Raw genomic sequence first — 25,944 nt, forward strand, 5'->3', positions numbered from 1 at the left:
CCCTACCCCCAGTCGGCCGGGCTCCAGCCACTTCGGTCCAGACCCTCCTGTTTCCAGAGTTCAGCTTTGCGTTCATCAAAATCCCGGGGCGCAGGGGCGCAGGGGTGCAGGGGACACTCGGAGGTGAGGCTGCTCTTGTCATTTCACCTCTTTCTGTGCCTCACTTTCCCTGCCTGTGATGATCTCCAAGGTCCCTTTCATCTGGGAACACTCCCCCTGCGCTGGGCTCCGCACAGCTGCACCGGCCCCCTCTCTCATCCAGGGGCCAAGGAATGGCCCACGCCCGGGTCGTGGCAAAGGTTCAAGGGATTTGAAGGATTCAGAGGGGGTGGGGGAAGGCGATCCAGCGGGACTGCAGGGGCGGGGTGGGTAGGCTCTGAGCTCCAGGTCCCTGCCTGGTTTGGCTAGGTGGGACCGAGGGTGACTGGTAGCAACTCTCTTCCCCTACCTCCACACTCCCACCCTAGCAAGTGCGGGGTCCCAGCTGGTCCTGGGGCCCAAGCTCTCCCCAGTTGTACCCCCTGGCCCAAGAGGGCAGTGAACCGGCCGAGAAGGAGAGGAACCTAGCCAGGACCGAGTGAGGCGGTTAGGTGGCCGGTTGCTGTCCTGTCCCCTCCGAATCGCAGGGCTTCTGGGAAGCAGGGTCAGCCAGGCCCTGAGTCCACTCACTCCAGACTGGGCCAAGCCTGACCGCTCCGGGTGTGTGAGGCACTGTGGCCGTTCTGACCGAGCTCTGGGCGCTGGACTTGAACACTGAGCCCGGCTCTGCACAGGAGACTGCACGGACTGCAGGGGCCAGGGATCAGGGGAGGGGAGGCAGGGATCCCCCAGGGTGGGGAGCTTCCCCCAAAGACTGGGAAGCGCCCTCAACATCCTCCAATCTGTCTCTATCATGGTACTTAGCCAAAAGGCTTCTGCAGGTCATCTGAGCCATCCCCTTGCATCTGACCAGTCCTGTATTTCTGTCCCTTCCCTGTCCCCACTCTGAGTTAGCAGTGCTGACAGGTGAAGGCGACCCTGAGTGCTGGAGGGGGAGCTCTGATCGAGGTCTGCGGGGAAGGCATTGCAGCCTGGCTAAGGGTGTGGCTCAGTAGGACCCTGGTGCTGGGGGAGGGGAAGCCGCCAGAATGGCGATATGGCTGGGTGGTCTCACCCTCCCCCAGTAGAAACTGGAGGCCCAGTGGCCACCACGATCTGTACCATCCATTCCCCGCCCCCCACTCCCACCCCCGCGGGCTCAGAGCAGCGGCCAGCCCCTCCGCAGGTGTCTCTTCCTTGTCGCACCTTCCCCCCTGCCCCCCTCCCACGCACCCACTCTCCCTCCCCCAGCCCAGTCTTAGTAGGACAGTAGGAAGGGAGTCGGTCTGAGGAGGGGGGTCCGGGGGGGATGTGTCTGTGTGTTACGGGGGAGGGAGGGGAAAAGGGAGGGGAGAGCCGGAGAGCGAGGGAGAGAGAGAGCGCGGAGAGCGAGGAGGGCGGGCGGGAGGCGGATCCTCCTACCTGGGGCGCGCTCGCTCCCTCGCAGCTCGCTTGCTGGGGCCGCGAGTCACCTGGGGAGGCCGACAAGTGCGGACACATTGGCCGCCGCGGCGCTCGGCGAGGCGCGCACGGCCCCAGGCGGCTGCGCCCAGTACAGACAGCGCCTGCCCAGCCGCCGCGCTCGGGCCCGGGCCCGGTCCCCGCCAGCGCTCAAGGGGCTCTGCAGTCGCTCATCCGGGCTCCGAGGTTGCGGCCCCCAGCCTAGGTCACTCCCCCAGGCGCGAGCGGCAGCGGCGGCGCCCTGGGCTCACCATGGTGGCAGCGCGCGCCGAGTGCCCGCGCGTCGCCAGCCGCCCGAGCCGCAGCGCCGGCTGAAAGCGGTCCGCCGAGACCCCCCGCCCCTGTCCGCTCCCCGCCCCGCCCGCGCGTCCCCTCCGGCCGCCGCTGTCTATGGCGCAGCCCCCCTCCCTGGATCATGCACAGAAACTTTCGCAAGTGGATTTTTTACGTGTTTCTCTGCTTTGGCGTCCTCTACGTGAAGCTCGGGTGAGTAACGCCGTGGGCAGGGGCCGCAGCCGGGGGTCTGGCCGCCGGCAGGAGCGGCCTCGCGGGTGTCCCCGCGGGAACGTGGGGGCCGGAGGGGGCTTTGGGCGGCTCTCGAGGATCCGGGACTGGCCTGTGGATCCTCGCCCAAGCCGAGCAAGGACGCAGCCGAACCCCCTGAGCGGCGGGTTCTCCCGAGGGGCACCCGGCCCAGGGTTGGAGGAGGGAGAGCAGGGCGCGCAGGCGGTCGCGGGCAGGCTGCTGGGTAGCGGTGAGCGTGCCCGGCGCGTACTTTCACCTGTTTGGGCTCCAGGCCCCGGGGGTGGGACGCGCCTTCCCTCCCCCGGGCTGCGCTGGGCGCTGAGCCCGGGCCGAGCGCTCGCCGCCGGGAGGGTGCGCCGGCGCGGGGGGCGGAGGGGTGCGTCGGGCGGTCGGGGAGGCCCCAGCGGGCGGGGAGCGCGCACCCCGGCCGCGAGCGCGCAGGCCAGTGCACCCGCCACGGCCCTTCGTCTCTATCCATCACCCGGACGTGTTGAAATTACCTTGACAACTTGTCCGGCTGGCTCGGGATGGGCCGCGCGGCCGACCCGGCCGCCTCGGGCTCGGTCCAAGCCCCGCGTCCCCGCCCTCCCGGGGCTCTCGGCCCGGCCCCCTCTCGCTGCGCTCCCCCTGGAGCGGCCCGGCGGGCGGGCGGGCGCCCGGCGGGCCGCGCTCGCAGCAGTAGCTGCTCCGAGTCGTATTTCCACATTCCTGAACCCAGCCGAGTCCTTACCTGTTGAGCTGCGATCTCCTTTAGACAGAATCTGTCTCGGCCTCGCTCGAAGTGGGGGTGGGAGGGCGGTGTGACCCCGAGGGGGTGCAGTGCACCTCGCCGGGGCGCCCACGGCCCCGCACCCCGCCGCTCCCTGCGCGCCTACTGTGCGCCGCCAGCGGCCGGAGGCAGGCCGATCACCGCCCGGGCAAAGCCGGCGAACTACCCCGAGGGAGGGCCCGGCCAGGTGCCGCCGGCGGAGACGCAGCTTCCCCCGCGGAGGGGTAGAAGCTTCACCTGAGAATCATTTCGTCCATTGCCCCCTCCGTCATTTTACAGATGGAGAAACTGAGGCCGGTGACGGCAGGGGCAGGACTGGAAGCCCGCCCTCTGCCCCAGCCGCGGTTCTGCAGCCGCGGGCTGCGGCCGGTGCTGGCTGTTTGTGTGGGTCTGTGCGTAGGCTCTGTCCCTGGGTGTTTGTTTATGGGAGGTGAAGCTTCGTGCACCGAGTCTGCTGGGGGACAGGAGGTGGGGAGGGAGGCACCGTCTTCTGGACTCTCCAGCAGCCCCTGCAGTTATCCTTCCTGTGCCCCCAAAGTAATGGGCACCCCCTAATGACTCTCTCTGCAGACTGGCTCTCAGCAATGAGGCCTTGTCCCTTCTGGCAACTGGAGTTATGTGCCCTTAACCTTTCCGTTTTGAAGGATTAGATACCCTCCAGGAAGGCCGAGTCACTGGTCCTCAGAGTAAGTGGCAGAGCTGGCACCGAAGTTGGCTCTGGTCACCACAACTGCCACCAATTCCTGGACAGGAGTCCTCAGCTAGCAGCTTGCAGGGAGAGCTGTATGAAGCACCCCACTTCCCCACTCCCAGGACACAAAGGGAACCAAGTCAGTGCGCCCAGCCTAGGCTCCCAGGGCTGCCCCCCCCCCCCCAGCCTCCTTCTCCCCTCTGTAAGCGGAGTTGCAGCTCTGGCCACCCTGAAAGGGACGGTGGCCAGTGTCTGAGCGGAGAGCCCAGCGAGTGAGATGTAGCCTGTGTGCCCAGGCACACGGGCCAGCCTCTCTGGGGGTGCCCGACAGAGCCAGGCAGTGAACAGGCCCTGTCCTCTGCTCCTGGAGTGGGGACTTCCCCTCTGTGCTCCCTGAAGCACACACTCTCTCATTCCTGAGGAGAGGGACAGGAAGACCAGAGAGACACCATGGGGTCTGACAAGGGGACGGGCTCCACCTGCCACCACCTGAACCCCTCCGGCCTTTGATCTTGTGGGGCGCAGGGGCCTGCTTCCTCTGCAAGCCGTCTTGGTTGTACAAGGCAGGGGGAGAGGGGAGCTGGGCCCGGGTTCCACCTGCGGGGTTAGGAGCCTGAGGATGCGGTTTGGGTGGTCAGTCTGCCTCCCCACTCCCCATCCAGTGCCATGGGTGAGCTCTTTAACCTCCCAGCCCACCTTCCCTCATCTTAAAAGTGGGGTAACAGTGCCTCCTTTACTGGGTACTGTGAATGCTGGTCATGGAGGCCCTTGCTGTGGGATTGGGGGGGTCCTAATAAACACCTGTTCACACCAGTCCAGCCTTTGTTATTGTGAATGACCAGATATCACAGCCCTGCACGCACCCTGGGGACCTCCAGATACTGTATTCTGGGGCCTCAGGATTGGAGGACTTGGCATTTCAGGGCCAACCACATGTCAGAGATTGTGTGTGTGAGGACAGTCCGTGGTCGCAGCCTGCCAGCCCACACCTGTGCAGTGCAGTCCCCACACACACGCCCTCAGCCAGTGCGGAGCTGCAGCTCTCGGGGAGCTCCCAGACCCGCGGGGATGGAGCTCAGTCCTCACGATGCCTGTGGGGACTGCGGTCCTAAGGCCAGGTGTGTCTTGAACTTTGCACAATTTAATTAATTTATTTTTTAAATCCTCACCGGAGGATATTTTTCCATCTATCCTCAGATAGAGTGGGAGGAAGGGAGAGAGGGAGGGAGGGGGAGAGAGAGAGAAACATGATGTGAGAGAGACACATTCATTGGCTGCCTCCCACATGACCCCGACCAGGGCCAGGGACCAAACCCCTAATGAAGTACGTGCCCCTAAACTGAATGGAACCTGTGATTCTTTGGTCCTTGGGCCAATGCTCCAACTGCTGAGCCAAACCGGCCAGGGCGATTTTGCAGTTTTGAAACAAATGGCTTTGGGGAGTCCCGGTTTCTCACGGAGGACTGAGCAGCCTCTGAGCTCCAGCCCTGGAAGCGGCCAAGCCAGGGCCTGGAGGATCCTTCTGGAGTCTGGGTACCCTCTGTCCCTAGGAATAAGGGTCGTGAAGTGCCAAGACCAGCCCTGCTCCGTGCCTACCTCGTGCCCTTGGGGCCAGGAGGGGCAAAAGGGCCTGAGAGCCCTGGACCGGGAAGATGAGGGGGAGAGCCAGCCCTTCCTCCTGGATGCTAGGGGTGGGTCTCCACACCTGGTTTAGAAGCCCGGAAATCCACTCCCCTTGGGACCACTGGCCACACTGCAGAGACCTTTCTCTTCTTGTCATCTCATCTGCTTTGTGCCTGTGCCCCAGCGTCAGGAGTCTACACTGCGTCTAGAGGGACAGTGGCGTGTAGCTGAGCTCATGGACAATAGGAGGTGGGATTTAAAACCCGTGTTTCTGGGCTTTAAAAAATCACTGGAAGGATTGTTCAGAAGAGTGTGTCCCACACTTAATGCAACCAACCCTTCAAAAGAGAGCAAAATAAGTGAGGGGGTGGGGAGCCAGCGTTAAGGGGCCTCTGAGCACCGGTTGGAGGTGTGGTCCCACCGTCAGCCTCTCTGAAGAGACGCAGGCAGGACCCTGCAGAGACACCAGTGCGCATGTGCACAGGTGAGTCCTGCCAGGCTGGGCCTGGTTGGCCAGAGAAGTGAGTGCACGCGACCCACAGCCAGGCTCACCGAACTCAAGGGCGCACGCAGGCAGAGGCGCAGCACATACAGCACATCTGTGCGCACACACCTGCGTCCTCACTGACGCGCCCACGCTCCCGCAGGCGCACACAAGCACATGCAGGCACATGCATGCACACCAGAGCACACATCGCCGGGCACAGCCCCCAAGAGGAGCGCACGCCCCCGCGCGGTTACCCCGAGGTGCTCCCCCCAGGTGCACCCTCCGGCGCAGGCCAGAGCTGTGGGCTCCCTGAAGTTGCGGGAAGGGGTCCTGGCCAAAGCAGTTTGGGCAAGCCCTGGGGGCGGCTCCCGCCGCGCGCTCGGGTCAGCCTCCCCTTTAAAAAAACCCGCCCGCGGAGGAGGCGGATGTAGGGGCAGCCCGGCCAATGGCAGCTGCGTGCCTCGGGAGACTTGGAGACGTGAGCCAGAGCGAGTGACAGAGCCGGTTCCGACCGATCGACGGACGGAGGTCCAGACGGCGGCTGAGGCGCACCCGTTGCCCCCTGCCGGCCCCACCCCTGCCGGGCACTCCAGCCCCAGCGCGATGCGCAGCCCTGGCGGCGGGGCACCGGCGACTACTGCGCCGGGACCCGCACGCCAGGGTCCCTAGCGCCCGCTGCCGCCGCCTTACCTCGGGGAGGGCCGCGGAGACCCGGCCTCAGCTGGCTCAGGCCCCTGCCCGCCGGGCCCGCCCGGCCCCGCCAGGAGCGCCGGCCCACCATGCTCCTGCTGTCGCCGCGTAGCGCGCTCTTCTCGGTCTATTGCCCGCAAATCTTCCTCATCTTGTCCAGCGGCAGCTACCTGTGAGTGCCGCGGGCCGCACGTGGGGTGGGCGCGGGGGGGGGGGGGGGCTCCCTCCTCAGCCTTCAGCACAGGAGCCGAAGGGCAGGAGGCGGTGAGGTCCCTGGGCGGGGCGCGGGGTGCCCAGCGCGCGCAAAAGCCAGGGAGCTTCGGGTCGCCCGGCTGGCCTAAGCCGCCGAGGGGGGGACCGGCGAAAAGCGTTGGCATGAGAAGTTACGGCTTTGGGGTCAGAGAAAAGATAGCTCCCAAGAGGCCCGACTAACCCCCAAGACGAGGCTGCGGGCGCTGGGCGCGAAGGCCCCAGGGCGCGGGGGGCGGTGGGGAGATTCCCTGCGAGTCCCAGCGAGTCCTGGACCAGCAGGGACCCCTCCCAATAGAAATCCACGCGGCCCGCACTGTCGTGCCATATTTGAGAGAGCTGCACGCACGTACCCGCTCCCCCGCATAAACACTGGCACACACGTGCACGATGCTCCCCACCAGACAGCTTCCAAGCTGTCCCGCGAGGTCCCTGCGGCTTCTCGCGCCTTCCCGCGGCGCTCGGTGGCCTGACCCCCGCCCCGGCCGACTCCTCACCTGGGGGCGAGGGGGAGCAGTGTGCGCGTGCAGCCGGCCAAGGTGTGCCCTGGTGTTCAGGCCGGGGCAGCGCGCGGAGTGTGGGCGCGCATGTGCGTCGGGCCGGCCAGCGTTCGCCCAGCTCCGGGCAGCTTCAGGCAGGGCCCGGCCCGGCCCAGGGAGCCGAGGGGGCACGTTGGCGCAGCGGTGGCTTCGCTGGATTCCTAATGGGACGCATATGCTCTGGCCTCCGATTTAAAAAGAAGTTTGATTTATGGAACCGCCGTTTGGGGGAATTTAAGCTGGATGCTACTGATTAAACCTCAGAGCCAGCTCTCCCTCCTCTTCTTTCCTCCCCTCCCCCTCCCCCTCCTTTACACGCGGGCCACGTCCGGGGTCGCCTAACGCGGCCAGAGGGGGCAGCCGTTGCCTTCCCGCTCCCTGCTCCGCTCCCTCCCCCCACGAGGCCGCAGTTTTAATAAATCGCCGCGCCCCCACCCCCTTTTAATAGAGACGCAGCCAATTTCTCCTCCAGCTCCTAGGAAATTACTATCCTACCAGTTTTCCTTCTATAAATAGTCGCGCATCTTGAAACAAAAGTTCGCAACCACAGCCAGATGCTGCGAGGCCCGCGGTTTCCCGGGCTGTGGGACATAATTACAAGGTCCGGGCGCAGAGAGCGCTCCAGGCCCGGCGGGCAGCCCCGGCTGCGGAGGCATCGCCTGGGGCGCGCGGGGGGGGGGGCAGACGGCCTGGGGCAGGGCGCAGGGCGGGTGGGGACCGCCTGATCATTGGGGACTCGGCTGGGGAAAAGAGCCCTGCTTCTGCCACCCCTCCCAGGAAATGGATCAGCCAGGGGTCCTTGGAATTCAGCCTCGGTTCTGAGAGGTCAGAGGTGGAGGTCCAGAGCCTCCCCTCCCCAGGATCCCAGCACCTCAATCTTAAATCTTGGTAGAGAATCCGCAGCTCCTCTGCTTAAGAGCCCATTTTTGGAGCCAGCTGATTGAGGTTTGGCGTTAATGGGGAGGTGATCGGGTGGGAAACCTGGGCTCCTGGGGTGGTTTGCAGTGAGATTCTGAGAGGAGGAGGTGGGCAAGGGGCTCTGGAACTGGTGAGAGAGGCTGAGGGGGCAGGGGCAAGCCAGCAATTGAGGGGCTCCGGGGCAGGTGGTGCCCAGTATCCCTCCGCAGACCCCAAGCCCTCCTTTGGCTTTGGCCCTCCAAGCCCGGGTCTGCAGTGACCACCATCTGTACCCACAGGCTCCCTCCACCGTGTGCACTGCCAGCTTTGTCGGCAGAGTTGTCCTAAAGTAGCAGCTTTCCCAAATGCTCCTGGGCCAGGGCTGGGGTCTGGAGTGGGCAGTGGGCACGGGGCAGACTGGCCTCTGCCCTGCCCTCCGGTCAGCCCAGCGGAGGAGAGCCCTGATCCCGCCTTTCCTGAGCAGAGACCAGGAGCAAGGCAGGGAGGCCTCAGCATCCCTGGGGCTTCCTGCCCTGTTTGGGTGGGCGCGGATGCAGATGGAGTGTGTGAGGTGAGAATGCGCTCTGGCGGCCGAGCTCACACCCAAAGGCAGGCCAGGCGGCCAGTGCAAAGGAAGGCTTAGAAGGTGGGCCCTGTGGGGTCTGAGGAGGTCCAGGACAGGAGGGGTCCTGGCGGAGGCTTCTCGCTTCTCCAGAGAACTTTCCAGAAGGCATCCCACTGCTGGGATCACAGACACTGGTGAACGGTTGATCCTGCCCTTTCCATCTGGGCTGCGCTCCCAGCTCCCTGTCCTGGGCCGTGTCCCATGCACAGCGGATCGCAGATGCATGCCTGGGCCCCTGCCACTGATTGGGTGCGACGGGTGTGCTGGCCTGGAAGGGCCCTGAGCCCTGTGCCTGGTGCTGAGCTTGGCCAGATGAGCCTGTGCGAGAGCCCTGCAGCCTGGCCAGCCACACCCTCCTCCGCGCCTCTGTGTCAGAGCAGGAGCTCGGGCTGGCGGGGTCGGCGAGGGCCCAGGGAGGGCAGGTGCGGAGCCCAGAGGACGGCCGTGGTGCCAGGTCAGCTGGTATGGGGGCCTGGTGGAGGCCTCGTGCCAGGACCAAGCTGACCTCTGTGCTGGGCAGGTCCTTCCGGTCTTGGCCTCCCTCTCCCAGATGTGGGGGTTGGCTGCAATGATCCCCCCAGGTCTTCCGGTACGAGCCTCTCATGGTGACCGCCTGCTCCGGGGATCTGAGTGAGTCATGAGTGACAGGGTGGTTACTCACCGACCACCTGGCTGTGGGGGGGTGAGGGGCACTCACCACTGCTCAGCCAACGCTGGGCCTCTTCCCGGCTCTGCTGCTGTGGCTTTATCGGTGGTGTCCACCGCAGCCCCAGAAGCCCTGTGGGCATGACCCGTGGGGGGGGCTGGATCAGGTCCGCTTCTGTGGCATCACAGCCCATGTGGGGGCAGAGTGGGGCCACCAGCTCAGGCGAGGACAGGTCGCCCTTGGGAGGAGCAGCTCCCGGCTTGCAAAGCTGTGTCTAGCGGGGCGTGGGAGGAGCTCAGCTCTGTGGCCTCGGTCAGGTCCGAGGGCCTCTCTGGACCTCAGTCTCCTCATCCTTCCTTCACAAGCTCAGGTCAGGCCCACGTGGCCTCGTGTCCGAAAGCACGTGCGGCGCTGGGGAGGGCTGGGTGGGAGCCAGGGAGCCTGACAGTCTTAGCTCCCAAGGGACCCCCACAGCTCAGGATGTGCCAATCAAAGAGAACTTCTTGGTCGGCGACAGGAAGTCACTGACGTGTGAGTGGGACTCGGCAAGCACTACGGGGGGACTGGTGCACTCTGGAAAGGACTCCCTGTGACCGTCAGCATGGGGGGGGGGGCGGCAGCACTGAGGAGGGCTCCTGGAGGCCCCTAGGGCTGCACTGGGCTCTGCAGCTGTGAGTTGAGGCATCGCAGGAGAACGGCCCATTTCTAACCAGGTTCCCCTTGAGTCCTCGCGAGGCCCAGGTCCCATCTCTGTTTCCCCCCACTGCCTGGGTTCCCCCGGAACCTCACTGTCTTCGTACAGAGGGGCCACGGGAACTCACATGTCCTGGAGAGGGTGTGAGAACTCAGCCAGCAGACGCAGAGATGTGCTCAGCCATGTCCTGGCATCTGGCCAGCGCGCAGGAGCAGGGCGGCCCAGTGGCCACGCTTGTTGGGAGGAGGGTGATGAGCTCTCCAGGCTGTCTCGGAGGGCTTGCTGGAGGAGGTGACGCCAAGGCAAGGTCTTGCTGGATGGATAGGAGTAGCCCAGACTAAGTAGGAAAATGGGGTGAACCCTGGAAGGAATGACTCACGGTCACACCGTTCGCCCAGGTGCCCCTTCAGGGGGCCTCGCAGCCTCTTGCTGAGGTGGCAGACTGAACGCCGGGGTCCAGCAGAGAGGCCCTGTCCTGAGGCCACCCGAGCCCGCAGAGAGGCCCTGTCCTGAGGCCACCCGAGCCCGCCGCGGAAGGTTCCCTGTGGAGAGAAGCCCGGGTCTGTGCGGGCGCTGGCGGAGGTGCTGGGGGGAGGAGAGCCCCGCGAGGGGGGTGTTTGCTGGGACCTCACTGCACACCGTTTGTTTCTGCATTGAGCTCCCTGGGGACACTGCAGACAGAGGCCTGGCAAGTCACACTCCCTGCCCCCTCCACCCCCACTGTGGCCGGCAGAGCCTGTGGGGAGCCCAGAACCCCAGCTGAGGATCGGGACCAACTCTCTGGGTTTGAGGGTGGTGGCCGGCAGTGGAAGGGACGAGATGGACGCCTTGACCGTGGGACCCAGAGCTTCAGCTCAAATGGGGGGCAACCAGAATAAGCCCTGCAGGGCAGCCTGTGGACCCCCTCAGCTCTGGCCTCTCCAGGAGAAGTGGGAGGGGCTTCGGCTGGCCCCCCTGAGGCCTGCACTTTCATGGCCCTGGGTCCAGCTGAGATAGGGCTCCACACCCCCCCCCCCCCGCCACTCCCCTAGCGAGGGGACAGGAGGCTGGGCGCCCTCCCTTGTCAGATGAAACCCCGGCCCAGGGCTCCCTCAGCCTGATGAAAGGGTCATTGTGTGGCGCAGGCCGCCCGCTGGCCAAGGACAAAACCACCGTTTGTCCTCCTTCCCTGGCGCGGGTGGGGCCCCCCTGGGCTGGCCAGCAGGGTGGGGGTGGGCACAGGTGCGCTCCGCTTCCCTTTCTCCATCTTCCCTGTCTCCATCACAGAACCGCTCCACTTGCTGAGGCCCCCTCCAGGTCCTGCCCCCACCCAGGGTGTCCTCGCCCCTGAGTGGGGAGCCTGAGGCTCCAGCCAACCTAGCTGTTGGAGGGGAGGTAGTGAGCTCTCCAGCCTTGGAGGCATGCAAGCAGATGCAGGAGTGAGGGCCAGGGATCCTGGGGAAGGGCCTTGCCTGGAAGACAGCCCTCACTGGTCCTCTGTGCCAGTAGCCATGTGACGTGCTTGGCCCGCTCTGTGGGTGAGGATGCGGAGGCCCTGAGGGGTCGCCCCCTAGCCTCAGCGGCAGGGTGCAGCGCTCAGGCCGGAGCAGGCGGTCTCTGTGGCCCTGGGGATGTCGCGAAGAGCTCCATCTGAGGCTGGGAGCGGAGGACACTATACTTCGACAGTCCCCAAGTAGCCATTGCTAACGTAGACCCTAAGCCTGCCAGCCACGCAGAGTGGAACCAGGGAGGACGCAGCTCCTGGGCATCAGCGGTGGTGTGGAAGAGCCCGAGTTAGCATTCCCTGGCTCCCTCCATCCCCGTGACACCAGTGGGCCTCCAGCACGGTCCAGACCCCCGCCCGCCCGCGCAGCGCTGCCTGGCTCAGCCCTGCTCTGGTGCCTTCCTCCTCAGAGGTCCCCTTGTCCGGAAGGCCTGCTGCTGTGCCTAGGCCCCTGGAGGGAAGGAACCCGGGCAGGGGGCCAGTCTCAGTGCACCTGTCGCAGACATTTGTGCTACAGGGTTCCGAGGGTCCAGAGCTGAGACTTAGGCCCTTGCTGTCCCAAGTGGTAAAACAGATTAAACACCCCCTTGAAGAGAATTCCTCCAGTACGAACTCCCTGCCCCTGGACCCCCACTGGCAGACACAGGGCCCTGTATTCCAGTTCTGCACGAGCAGCTGGCTGGGCTTTGTACCCTCCCTGGCCACCAGGTGGGGCCACCAAGCCCCCCCCCCCCCACCGGGAGGCGGTGAAGTGGGTGCGTGAGGGTCAGTAACTCCCTGTCGTGTCTGAGGGGGCTGAGCCCAGATGCCAGCCTGGGTCCGGCCTCCGCTCAGGGTGTCCTGCTCACACCACCCTCTAAGCCACTGCCTGCGACGCCCGTAGGTCTAGAAGCCAACTCTTCCCGCTGCGCAGGGTCGTCTTGACTGGGAGTCGTGAGCGGGTAGCCCCAGCCGCCAGCTTGTGACCACTGTCAGTCAGCGTGGGGTTGGGGCCACGCGCCGTGGACTTGTGGAAGCCTTGGGGACCACCTGCTCCTTTTCTGGACCTTGGTTTCTCCATCTGGGTGATGGGCCTCGATACTCTCTCCCCGCTCTCCCCCTCCCCTTACGCTGGTCCCCCACTGCCCCAAGCCCACCCCGACTCCGTGCCCCGCCTCCACCACAACTCCCAGCCCGCCCCTCACCCCTCACCCCCCTCACCCCAGCAGCCCTGAGCCCGGGACCTCCTTCCTCCCTGGTGCTGCCACAGCAGGAGCCCTAACCCACCAGGAAGGGCGCTCCTAAGGTGACCTCTGACCTGGCGGAAGAATGTGCTGGAGGGAAGGAGGGCATTCCTGGCAGGGCTGACCAAGGGCTGGGGATGGGGGGGGTGATGGGGGCGGTGGCGGAAGGTTTTGAGCACGGCAGGGTGGACAGCTTTATCCTGGGCATGGGTGGGCACCAGGAGACCTATGGGCTGCTCCGGCCCCTGGGCTCAGAGGGAGGGGCCATCTCCCCGGAGCAGGGTCCTCAGGGCTGGGGGGGCGCCGTCAGCACCCAGGCTCCGCGAGGCCAGGCCTGTGGTCGAGAGGTTGACGACTGTGCCCAGTAGACACGGGTCCAGTGCTCAGACGGCCACCGTGTGTCTGGGGCCCGGTGAGGCCCACTGATCTAGTCAGGGCCCATTGTCCGGAGGTGGCAGAGGCCTCCGGGGTGGTGCTGGCCCCCGGCAGGCGTAGGTGGGCATAGAGGTGGGCTGGGGGCTGGGCGACTTCCTGGCTCTCCTGACTCAGGCCTTCCCAGGGTGACTTCACCGCTGGCTGGGAGCGTGGGGAGTTTCCAGGTGCTACCAACACACCTTCCGGAAGCAGCTACCTGCGTCCCCTTGCTGTCCCCATCCTCCTGGGCCCCTCCTGGGTGCCCCTTGCCCACCTTGAGCCCTGCGGGGTGGCTGGGCTGCACCCATGGACAAAGCCCCTATCCCTGCTCCAGCAGGGTTATCCCCTCCTTGGTAACACTGTCCCGGGGTGGAGCACGGTGCCTGGCTTGCCCAAGTTCCCGGGGTGACCTTCCTGAGCCTCAGGCCCATGAGAAAGGGCCAGCCCAGGGAGGATGCCCAAGAAGTGTCCCTGGGGCGGGGGCAGGGGCCTAAGGCTGGACGGGCAGACTGGGGTTGCAGGAGCACTGGACAGGGAGCCAGCAGCCTCAGGCTAGCTTACCCGTCCCCGGCGCACTCAGGGCCGCGGGGCATCACAGAGGGAGTGGGGACCCCAGGGACACGGACCCTGGAAATGCCGCCTGGAGGCTGCAGTCAGCGTATCTGGGGTTGGGCTGGGCTGAGCGCAGTGAACGGCCGAGAGTTCCGCCTGTCCTCGCTCGGACCCCGCCTGCTGGCCCTGTGACCGAGCTAGCCTTCACTCCCTGGAGCCCCCGCAGGTGTGCGGAGGGATGGGCACCGGCCCTGCCCCCTTACTTCCCTTCCAGCAGCCCCAGGAGTGAGGCAGGGTGTGAGGTGCGGGGACTCCGTCTGCCAGGGAAGTCCTCGTTGTCTAGCTTCTGCTCCAGGAGTGGGCAGGCAGGGGTTCCAGCTGCCCCCGGGGTGCTGGCCACCACAGGCATGGTCCCCAGCCCCTCCCAGAGAGGTGCTGAGAGCCAGGGTGTGCGGCCAAGTCTGAGTGTGAGCCCGGGGCGACCCCGGCCCCGCTCCCTGCCTTCCTGCCAGGGTGGGGATTCCCGCAGGGGGAGGCGGGGGAGGGACAGGTGGGAGGCAGCCAGCAGTTGGAAGAATGTGCTGGGGAAACAGGAAGAAGGGAGCGAGCCCAGGGCCGGCCTGCCCCTGGCTCCTGCTGACCCCCTGCCGGGCGGGCAGTCGTGGTCTTGAACCAGATTCGGTGCCTTCCTCCAGCTGGGAGCAGAAGGCGGGGCCTGCGCAGGCCCAGGCAGCCTCGGGCAAGGCCGGAGCCGGAGCCGGGAGGTGTCTGGAGGTGCGGCCCAGGGCTGGGGCAGGCTGTTCCTGAGGCGGTGAGCACCCTGTCCCGCAGGACATCCGAGAGAAAACGGTTGGCTGGGGAGGCCCTGGTGGCCCCGAAATTCTCAGAGGGAAAAGCCCAGGGCAGGGGGCTGCTTTAAGAGCGAGGCTGGTGGGGAGGGGGCTGCGCCTGGGAGGTTCTGGCCCAGGAGGTTCTGGCCCAGGAGGGTTCCCAGCTTCGGTGAGAGCAGAGGGCAGAGCCATAGAACTGGGGGGCCTGGGTGGGGCTGGGCCTGGGTTTGGGCTCGTTCTCTGCTCTGAGCTACTGTGTGGCCCATGCAGACCCGCCCTTCATCTGTTCCTGGAATGGGGACCCTCCAGGACGGCGGCCTGTCTTAGTCCTGGGGCCAGGAGCTCAGGTCTGCCCTGCAGGCTACACAGGGTGACCGCTCACTGTCCACCCCGCAGGGCTTGGGCCCCAGCCTGCCGCTCAGACCGTGTCCAGAGGCCTGGCCGACCCATGAGATGCCCAGACTCCCAGCCTGGCCGTGGGCCAGTGGGCCCCGCCAGCTCCCTCCCACCAGTTCTGCCCTCCTGTCTGTCCGCCGTCTGTCCTGAGGTGAGGGTGGGCAGTCCTGGTTCCCAGGCCTGCAAGGTGCCCCCTTGTCCAACAGGTGCACGGCCAGGGCTGGGGTCTTACTGCTGCTCCGGCCTCAGCTCGCTGTGCAGTCGCTGGGGTCACGGCACCAGGGTCCCCTTCTGTCCCGCGGGGAGTGAGGAGAGACCTCGGGGAAGCCCAGAGCACAGCAGGGGCGCAGGAAGTGTGGCCGCGGCCTGGCCGGACAGGTACGGCTGGCTCTCAGCCCTGAGCAGCCTCGGGAGCCTGGCATCCGTGCATCCGTGCGGGAGGGAGGACAGGAGACCTAGGCAGGCTTTCTGGAGGAGGAGGCACTCAGCGGGCCTGGACCTCTGCCTGGCCGGAGGAGGAGGGAACCTTCCAGCATGGCTTGAGCCCAGGCATGGCGTGATGGGCCCTGAATGCCCAGCAGAGGTCTGGAAGTTTCTGAGGTCAGGGGCCAATGCCTTGGGGTCACAGTGACAGGGTGAGGTTCTGGAGGATCCCCCTGGCTGTCCTTGCGCACCTCCATCAGCCTCAGCCCTACCCAAGACCCCCTGCTCACGGCCTGCTTTTGCTCGGCCTGCCTGGTTTCTCTCCAGAGTGGGGTCCCAGGATGCCAGCTCCGTGTGGGGGGGGGGCGAGCTGGCGGAGCAGGGGCCTGGACAGACCACACAGACGGGAGCCGGGGTGTCGGGAGCCTGCCAGCAGGCTGTTCTTCCCATTGGACAGATGGGCAAACCGAGTCGGTTGCTGAGCAGACTCGCACACAGGGTCCAGACCAGGGGACTCTCTTTGGACTACAGCTACAGGTGCCCCTCACCACGCAGACAGGAAGCAGGCCCGGGCAGGGCAGGGGGGCAGAGGGAGGGCCTCATGGCCCCGCAGCGCCACTTCCCACCTCCAGGCCTCTCTGTGCCTCCTCTTGGGCCACCCTCGTTCCTACGTGCCACCCTGACGCCCTCCTCCGGGGTCTGCTGAAGCCTCAGTTTCCTCGTCTGCGGGGAGGAGGGGAGGCAGGGGGGGGTGCTGCTCAGGAGGGTCTTTCTGACCTGTTTCTGCCCCGAAAGTGTGGGCCCTGTGTCTCTGCAGGTAAGGGGACAGGCCAGATGGACAGGACGGTCTGTGACCAGGCCTGCGGTCTGTGTACGCGTCCCCACCATCGCCCTGCTAGGTCCAGGTTCTCCCAGCCCGGGCCAGTGACGGGAGAAATCATTTGCCAGAAGAGGGATGATTGGTCCCTATTTTCAGATGAGAAAACTGAGCCTCAGAACAGCCTGGGGTGGCCTTTCCAACATCTGGGGATGTCCCCAAGCCTCATGCTTCCCACAGGCCAGGCCTTGAACTCCAGCGGCGGAGGAGGGGGGACGAGTAGACTCAAGGAAAACCGGAGGAAGGGGAGGTGGCATGGGTGCCACCGGGCCTTTGCACCAGCTGTGTCTGGCTCCCTTCTGTCCTGTTCCATTCCACAGAGGAGGGCCTCGGGGACCCATCTGGTGCCAAACTCTGGCACTATGACAGTGGCTTGGTGGCTCTGCTGAATGACCCAGGCCTAGAAGACAGTCTGATCCCCTCTGGACAGGCAGGAGCACTGAGACCGTCATTAGCCCCATGGTCACCTGGCTCCAGAGGCGGCCCGTCCATGGCTGGAAGGCTCTGGGCCAACCCCTGCGCACCTGAGGGCGAGGCTGGCAGGAAGTGGCCGTGGGTGGGCGTGGGGGCCAGGTGCCGCCCTCTCAGGTATTTGCCGAGTGCTTCCTGGACAAGTGGACCCGGGCTCGCCTCCCTGGCTGATCGCAGATAATTAGAACATTCCTCAAATATTTTGCCGGAGGATGCCCAAGAAGGAAGAATTACAAAGCTGTCCGGGCCAGGAGCGTGGGCTGGAGGAGCTCGGGCGGCTGGGCAGCCAGGGCCGGGGCCAGGCAGGAGACTGGGGATGTGGCCCAACTAGACCAGCTTGTCCCCCCCTCCCAAGGAGCTGGGGCTGGGGTGGGGCTCACGTCCAGAGCCAGCTCCGAGCCCAGCTGGGTGCCGGGCAAGATTGGGGATCCCGACCTGGGGAGCCCACAGTAGGCAGGGTGGACAGCCCTGCCCCAGCGGGGTTAGGAGAGGCTGGGGTCCAGCACAGGGTCCTGCCCCCGGGGCCTCCCGGGAGGGTCTGCAAGGCAGAGTGGGTCTGGGGGAAGACGGAGCCCGGCAAACGAGAGGAGCGGTTGGCGTAAGAGGGAGTCGTAAGGGGTGTGCTGTCGGTCAACCTGTGATGACACCCATGGTCCCCAGAGCCCAGGCCCCGAGGCCACTGTGCTGCTGGTTGGGGAGGAGCAGCTGCACCCGGGTGGGTGGCCCCGAGGGCAGAGGGGCTGGGTGGCTGCCCTCCCAACACAAGCCAGCTGGGGATGGGGGGGGGCGCTATCCCCCAGGACCCCCTCCTAGCTCTGGGGGGTCAGCCTGGGGTGCTGAGGCCTATAGGGTTCGGTCATGAGGTGGGGCTCCAGGAAGAACGTGGGCCCGGTGTCCCCATGGAGTACCGCCCGGTCCCAGCCTCAGGAGCACTCCCGGGGGTACTGCGGGTGGGCCGCTGGAGCTCAGGCCGGAGCGTGGGCTCCCAGGGGGCACTGGGGCCGGGGGCGGCCCCCGCGGCGCATCTCTCTCGGGCTGTGGTCTGTGGGGTCGGCCAATGGGGAGCTCGCAGGAGAAATGAGCCGCTGGGGTGGAGGCGCCTCCTTGCGACACACGGCCACTCACGTCCGTGGCCGTGGTTTGAAGGCCCTGCGGACACGTCGGACAGCCCGGGTCTGGGAGGCTCTTTGGTCATATGTCCTGGGCCAGCAGACACCTCCTCCTCTGGCTTTTAAATAGAATGACACGGCTTATCCCATCACTGGCGACGCGGGGGACCAGGGGACCAGTGCCCTACCTAGGGCCCTGTGGGTGGCTGGATCCCCGGCACCCCGTCGCCTGCCCACCTCCCGCAACCGGACGCGCTGGGCCCTCACAGGAGAGGCGGACATTCCCTCTTCATATACGGCTGTTTATGGGCCCGAGTGACGAAGGGGTGTGCTGATGGCCACCAGCTGCCCGCCCAGCTCCTTCCCACGGAGGACGCCCTAGCTGCACTCCCAGCTCTGCACAGTCCGGGGCGCTGTCCGGGAAGCCCCCCAGCAGATGGGTCTGAGATGTCTCCTCACATTCTCCTCCTGGCTCATCTGTCCGTCATTCGTTTGGTTTTTCCACGAGGACCCTGAACCCAGTTCAATGCACAGGGGGAGGGAAATGAGGACCTGCTGTCCGGGCTGGCCTGCTTGGGGACACGTCCACGACTCGGCCCTTGGCCTGGGGGCTCCTTCCGGCCTGGTGCAAGTTGGGGCCTCCTTTAGGAGTCCCTCCGAGGGGTCCCAAGTGTAGCCTCCTGCCTCTAGGGACCAAAGGGGGGGTGGTTCTCCAGGTGGACGAGTGACCACCCCCAACTGTCCTTGAGAGTCAGGGACAGGGGTGATGAGACTCCGACAGCCTGGGGCAGGAGGTGTGGGTCCAGCCCCTGCTCCCCCCACTTGGCAGGTGGCTGGGCCTCTCGGGGACTCCAGGTCCTGCTCTGAGGGAGTAATGGTTATTATCACTTACAACACTTGCCTCTCTTCTTAGCCCCGAATCCACACACAGTAGGGGCTCTCTCTGCCTTGAGCTGCTGTGTCCTGAACAGCATGAGGGGTTCAGGTTAGACTCCTGGCTGCTGGGTCAGGCTTTGGGTGGCTAACTCCCAAATAAAGGCAGGTGTCCCCGCAGAGACTGGCAAGGACGATTCTAATCCTGGAGGTAGCTCCTCCACCCGACCCCTCTCTGGGCCTCTGGGTCCCTGATGGTGTGACACAGACATTCTTCCCCAAGGATGTTGGAGAGGGGGCTGCCCCAGGAGCCCCCCAGGCTGGGCCTGGGCAGGGGGGGTCTTAGGCAGAGCCCAGAGCTGTCTCCTCCCAGCCTCCACCAGGGCCTGTCCCGGCTGGTGGGCCAGCTGCTCAGGGAAGGAGACGCCAGCAGGGGGGCAGTGCTGGCCCCAGTGCCGGGCAGGGCCCCTCCACACCTGTGGGCGGAGTCCAGGCAGGGGTGAGGGTGGGCGGGTGGGCAGCCCTCGGAGGACCAGGCTGGGGATGCCTTTGGACCCGGGGTGTCTGAGAGCCGGGTCGGGGGCCCCCGAGGCCGGGCACACCCAGACAAGGCACACGGCAGCGATGTCTACTGTTCACATGGTATTAAGTGCATTTTCTTTATTTTCACTTTCGTAAGAAAACCTGGCGTCTTCGTTCTTCTCTCCGCTGTCCGCCCTGTAACCCTGTGCGTTGCGTCCTTTCTCTTGTTTGCTGGGTGGAGCTCACACCAAGTGTGTGCAGAAATCTCGAGAGGGTGCTGATGCATTTTTACACGTGTGGGCACCGTGTGACCACTACCCAGCTCGGGACAGAGAACGTTCCGGAACCCAGCAGGCTCCCCAGACCCCTCCCAGCAAGCGCCTCCCACCCATGGCGACTCTCGCCTGACTTCTGTCTCGAAGGGGGGCCGTGCCCGGTCCCGTCTGGCTTCTCTTGCTCAGCGTGTCCGGGAGAGTCACCCACGTGGATGTGTCGCCCGCGGTGTGACTGCCACAGGGCATCTGTCCCTCTCCTGGGATGGCACCTGGATGATGCTCCCAGCTCGTGTTGGACACGCGTGTGTGTCTTTGGTGACCACAGTGCTCACTTCCCTCGGTGTACAGACTCCGCCCAGAGTGAGGGGCAGCTCAGAGCTGACCCAGGAGTGCAGCTGCGGGGTGGGACGTGGACGCCCCCTGGCCGCAGAGCTGCGGGGTAAGCATCCGTCCTCCCAGTGGACGTAGCGGCTGTTTGGTCCCCACAGTGGAGCTGGGTCCAGGGGCTGAGTGGATGAGTCAGTAAGGGGCCCCCAGTCTCAGGCCACGAGGCTCGTGAGGGTCCAAACCTCTGATCTCTGACCTCTGACCACAGGCCAGCTACAAGTGTGTGTCCTCCGCACCACGCACGCCCTGCCAGCAGCAACGTCACGTACCAGGCCCGTTATTACTCCTGTTTCACGGATGTGGAAACTGAGGCTCAGGAAGGTTAAGAAACCTGCCTGAGGTCTCACGGCTAAGGAGCGGCAGAGCCAGGCCAAGCCGGCCACACCTGTGCTCATGTTCCTCAGCCCCGCCCACAGGGCTGCCAGGTGGCTGGGCTGGCACCTGGCTAATGCCATAGCAGAGGTCCCACCCTGTTGGCCACTTCTGCGCCTGTCACCTGGCGGGGGTCACCTCTGCCCTCCCCACACTGGAACTGCCTCGTCCCCGGGGGAACTGCCGAGATCTCTCTACCTTCCCGTCGTCCGCGCAGCCCCTCCTGCACGGTGCCCTGTCCGAGCCAGTGCCAGGTCCTCTGCGGGCCTCGTCACCCTCTGCTCCGAGACGGGAGGCCTGTCCATCGTCCCGGGACAAGAACTGCTTGTCTGCAGGGTCCGGAACTCCTTCTCCGAGCTCAACTGACTGGCCTGGCCCGGGGATGAGCCCAGAGCAGAATTTTCCATGGAAAAAGTCAGCAAGTGAAACAGGAGCACCCTGCCTGTGACACCGGCCACGCAGCCGTCCCTGCCAGCCTCTCCCGGGCACCTGCAGGGCAGCGGGGGCCGGGAGGCGCTCAGAGGGTTCTTCCACTTTGGGGCGAGAGCGGGCCCCCTGCGGGGTGGCTTGATGAGCGCGTCATCGCATGCCCGCACCCAGACTGCCAATTATCCCAGCATGTGCCCGTGTCCACCCACCTCTCTCCGCCCGAGTGCCAGTTATCTAGTTATTATGTATTTTTATCCTTTTCCCACTCCGCCGTTCCCTGATGACGGCCAGGCCGGGCACCCTTATCAGCAGCCCCTCCCTACAGGCGGATGGGAGAGTGTGGGCAAGTCCTGAGGTGTGGCAGGGCCAGGCTGCCCCGAGGGCAGTGGTCAGGCTGGTGGGGTCCCGGGGGCTGTGGGGGAGGGACGACCTCAAACGCCAGCAACGATGTGTCCACAAACCGGGGTGAATTCGTGAGTGAGCTGGAGGATTCTCAGCAAGGGCAGGATGTGGCTGTTTTGACAATGAAAAGTAGGCATGGCCTCCGCCCCCGTCACCCTCTGGCATTTGTAAGGCACCTACTGTGTGCGGTGCTCGGAGCCAGACGCTGCGCCCACCTAACTTCCGGAAGCAGAGCCGGGCTCCCGGCCTTGCTGTGTGGCCTCGGGCAGGCCCCGAGCCTCTCTGAGCTCCAGCCTGCACACCCGGAACGTGGGGAGGACAACAGCCCTTGCCACGTGTGGACTGAGACACGGCAGAGACTGTGTGGTCCAAGGTCCATGCTCAGAGCAGGAGTGTCCATATCACTGGGGGCAAAATCCCCACATTCTCAGGAAGACAATTTTGGAATTATTTCTGAGTTATCCATCATGTCTGATTACTCATGATCCGGCCACAAAAGCCAGCATGACCCTCTTCCGTGACACGTTTTACCTGTAATCCAGGCACTGGCTGGCGACGGCTGGGGGCTCCTGTCCCCCTACTCATTGTCCCCCTCTACCCCGGAAGGTATACAGTGAGTACAAGTGGGGTGTCTCCGGGAAAAGTCCCTCTTGTCTCCATCCCCCAATCCCACCTGTGGCCAGGGTGTAGATACCCTGTGTGCAGATAGAATTTTTAAAAATTGTGGTTGAAAGACCTGTCGACAATCTGAAAGAGTACAAGTCAGCAGCATCTGGTACACTCACAGGGTTGTGTAACCATCAGCTCTATGTAGTTCTAGAACTTCCTTCATCACCCCAGGTGGAAATCCCACACCCATTAAGCAGGCACTCCCCAGTTCCCGCCCCCCAGTCCCTGGCAACCACAGATCTGCCTCCTGTCTCTGCGGATTTGCCTTCGCTGGGCGTCTCACAGAAACTGAGCCTTGCCGAGCGGGATCTCTTGGGTCCAGCTTCCTCCCTGAGCATGATGTTTTCGAGGTTCATTGAAATCGCATGTACGGGTATTTCATTCCTTTTTTATGGCTGAATAGTATTCCGCTGCCTGGACAGACCGCGCTCTGTTGGTTCATTCATCTGTGGACGGACGTTTGGGTTGTTCCTGCCCGTTGGTTGTTGTGAATCATGCCGTGATGTGTTCACACTTTCGTGTGCACACCTGTGTTCAGTCCTCTTGGAGGACGTTCCAGGGGTGGAGCTCTGAGTCCTGGAGTCGGCACATTTTACATTCCCGCCAGCACGCGCCGGACCCACACGCTACGTTCTGTTTGGAGTGTAGCCATGGCAGGTGCGAGGTGGCCCTCACCGTGGTTCTGACGGCATCTTCCTGATCTGAGTGACATTTAGAGCCTTTCCGTCTGCTTGTGGGCCCTCTGTTTATCTTCTTCGGAGAAGTGTCTGTTCAAGTCCTCTGCCCATTTTCCAACTGGACTGTCTTTTTGTCACCGAGTTGTAGAAGCTCTTTCAGGCATACTTTTTGAGCATTTACTCACTTGTTCATCCACTCATCCGTGTCACAAACCTCACGAGAGTGGCATGGGCAGCCCCTGAGGCCCCAGATTCAGCTGGGACTGGACACTGCCCCGAGGTGGAAGTGGGCAGGGACACAGCTGTGCGGCCAGGTGCGGCCGGTACTGGAGAGACACCTGCCTACTCCGTGAGCCCTCAGTGTCTGGGGCCAGAGGTTTGAGCCCAGCGTGGCTGGCACCTGGGCCCGGCGGGGAAGATGCTTACCAGACAGGGAAAGGAAGAGGGAGCGGCACCCCAGGCAGAGGGGCCAGCACAAGCTAGGTGGGGGTGCTCAGGGGCCGATCCCAGGACACCCCCGGTTCTAGGCAGAAGAGCGAGAACTATGGGTGGGCTTTGAGTGGGGGTCGATGTAGGTGTTGGCAGCAGTGGGGCTCGGTGGCCTGCCTGGAGGCGGAAGACCAGGGCAGCAATGATCTGTTTCATACCCCCGCCGCCACCCCAAGGCCCACTGGAGTTTCCCCCCCGCACCCGCCCTGTCAGACTCCATCTCCTTAGGCTTCTGCCCACAGCAGGGGCTCTTACCCCAGGCCGCGGCTCTGCAGCGGGCACGCTGGAAGAGTTGGGGATGGGAGCATGCTTCAGCGTCCACAGCGGCCCTGACCTGTGGCCTGGAGGCTGGTGCCCGGCAGGGTTCCCATCCAGCTCATTTCCCAGGGTCGGTTTTCTGAGGATCTACAATTACTCTGGGCTGAATTCCCCAGATTCCAGCCGGCTCCCAGCCCCACCCGCCCAGATGCTCTTCCTCCACACCAGCCTCCCAGTTGCTGCCCATTGTGCCCGTGGGAGACCCGGGGGGGTTCTGGCCAGATTAGCGGGTGGGCCGGGCGGGCGGTGGGGATTGAGTGTCGGCCGGCGTCCTGGTCTCAGCACGTGCTGTGGGCTCATGCCACACGGGGACGTTCCCAGCGGGCGTGGTGCTCGGCCGGCGGGGGAAACGGTGAGAGGGGCCGGAGGCCGTGGCAGAAGGAGGGAAGGCCTGGAGGAGGCCAGGCCACGGCATCGGCTCTGGGGGCTCACGGTCCCCCCACGCACACCCCTCGGCCCTCACTAAGCAGCCGGGGACCGTCTGGAAACCCGGCTGCGGCTCGTGGTTCTGCCGAAGCCAGCGCCTCCTTCCAGTCCGCTTCCACCCACCGGCAAACGGCTTAGTGGCCCCCCAAAAGCTAAACACGCTACCACAGGGCCCAGCAGTTCCACTCCTGTGCACGCCCCAGAGAACTGAAAACAGACCCAAACAAAACATGGACCCTGACGATCACAGCAGCCAAAAGGTGGGAACACCCCAAACATCCGGCAGTGCTAGAAGGATGGACAGACTACAGTCTTGGCAGACGGTGGAACATTGCTCGGCCTGAAAAAGGCAGGAGGCCCCGACACGTGCTGCAGTGTGGACGCCCCTCGGAAACACGGCTCCGTGAAAGCCGCCGGGCTTTCTGGGCACAGGGGAGCCGGAGAACAGAAGCAGATCCCGGGGGGGGGGGGGGGGACGGGTGGGGAGCGGTTGTGGAGGGCATGGTTCTCTCTGGGGCTGGGACAGTACCTTGGAGCTCAGAGGTGGTGGCGGCGCAACATGGAGAATGTGCTCAGTGCTGCACACTTCACGGAGCTGCACACTTCAAAATGTTTCCCTTTATGTGATGTGAATTTCACTTCAAACAAACAATCTCGCTGATACCAGCTCAAGAAAGGGACGGAGCCCGACAGGTGCCCCCTGCCGCAGCCTCAGTCCCTGGAGGGTGCAGGGGGAACAGTTACAAGGGCTCCCTCAGGGCTGCTCTGAGGACACGTGGGCAAGCACCCTGCCCAGCCCAGCACATAGTAGGAGCTCACTTCCTGTTAGCTCCTTTTCCTCCTTGAGGGCCCCCAGTCAGCCAGAAACCAGTGAATAATGACAACAGTTGTCCCCCAGCGTGCAGCCCCCCCGAGCCCGTGCGGTGGTGGTGACCGGGGACAGGTTTCTTATACCCCTATTTCATGGATGTGAGAACAGAGGCTCAGAGAGGCGCAGTGTCTTCCGAGGTCACCCAGGGAGGCAGCCGGAGCCAGGGTGGGGGGCTTGGCTGCTGGCACAGGCACCCCCCGAGCCGGGTCTACACGTGTTGCCAGCTCCCCAGAGTGCCTGCAGCTGGTGCAGAGGCATGAGAGCCACGGCTTTTCCACGTTCCGTGGGCCTCCTGATCTGCGGGACTTGTGATTCCATGTCTTGCCGTTCTGTGGTTCGTGGACGGGCCGTCAGCTGGCTCACACTGTCCTGTCTCCCTCTCTGCAGAGCGCTGTCGTCTGTGGTGGCCCTGGGAGCCAACATCATCTGCAACAAGATCCCCGGTCTGGCCCCGCGGCAGCGCGCCATCTGCCAGAGCCGGCCCGATGCCATCATTGTGATCGGGGAGGGGGCGCAGATGGGCATCAACGAGTGCCAGTACCAGTTCCGCTTCGGGCGCTGGAACTGCTCCGCCCTCGGGGAGAAGACGGTCTTCGGGCAAGAGCTCCGAGTAGGTAAGGGCACCACCCGGCTCGCGGGGACCCTGCCATCTGGGCTTCCGGGGCCTGGGGGCCAGGCCGCCTGCCCACCCACTGAAGGCCAGGCCAGGCCCGGCCCCCAGCTGGCCAATGTCTTTGCCATAGCATCTCCCCACGCCCTTCTCCATGCCTGGCCTGGTTGGAGACGGGACCCCGGGGAGACCCAGCCCCGGCCTGGCCCTCTGGGACAAGGGGGGCTTCGAGGGGAGCCAGCCTGCGTGGGTGGATGAGGGTCCTCGCTCTGGACTGAGGGCGGGGGATGTCATCCTGGCACGGACACCAGCCGACAGGCTGGGAGCGGGCAGTACGGCGCAGTGGTTGGAGGCGCACCCCGCTGCAGCTGAGCCGCTGTGTGCGCCCAGGACCTTCGCCCCCTGTGCCCGCGCTGCTAGGTCCGGAGATGGGGTGACAGCCGGAGCGTCTGCGTGGGGCTGCTGGGGAGCTTGATGCAGAAGGTGCCCGGCGCACGGGAGCCGAGGGAGGCGTGTTGCCGGGATCCGGGAGCGGCAGGGATTCCAGGCAGAGGGGACAGACGGGCACGTGTGCACGGGGTGCTGGGCGTGACTCGTGCGGGGCACGGAGGAGTCCCAGGGCCGGGGGCGGTGGAGGGTGTGCGGTAGAGTCGGTCAGGGGAGGGTGCCCTGCCCTCCCAGGGCAGCGGTGGCCACTGCGGCGTTAGGCAGGGTGGCAGGATCTCTGCTGGCTGTGCCCTGCTGCGCTGGGCACGGTCCTCGGGCCGCACATGTCTCCATGTCCCCACAGCCCTGGGCAGCTCCGTTCTGCCCACTTTCCAGGCGAGAAGCCTGAGGCCCAGAGAGGGGCTCGGAGGGGAAGTGGCTTCCAG

The 25,944-nt window shown here is 64.9% G+C and overlaps 1 protein-coding gene across 2 annotated transcripts in view; it reads left to right on the forward strand.

Moving 5' to 3' along the window:
* Positions 1-1,543: 1,543 nt before the first annotated feature.
* The window catches only part of WNT7B (Wnt family member 7B), a 46,340-nt gene continuing 21,939 nt past the window's right edge, over positions 1,544-25,944 (forward strand). The window contains exons 1-2 of one of the 2 annotated variants that reach the window (XM_036278182.1): positions 1,544-2,025; positions 24,850-25,076. In XM_036278182.1, coding sequence (XP_036134075.1) covers positions 1,955-2,025; positions 24,850-25,076 — 298 coding nt within the window. In that variant the 5' untranslated portion in view covers positions 1,544-1,954. Of the gene's footprint in view, positions 2,026-6,300; positions 6,497-24,849; positions 25,077-25,944 lie in introns of those variants that run through there. The other variant, XM_036278181.1, reaches the window with a different exon arrangement.

The sequence above is a fragment of the Molossus molossus genome, unplaced genomic scaffold (genome assembly GCF_014108415.1).
Source record: "Molossus molossus isolate mMolMol1 unplaced genomic scaffold, mMolMol1.p scaffold_m16_p_26, whole genome shotgun sequence".
In the NCBI taxonomy this organism is placed as follows: Eukaryota; Metazoa; Chordata; class Mammalia; order Chiroptera; family Molossidae; genus Molossus; species Molossus molossus.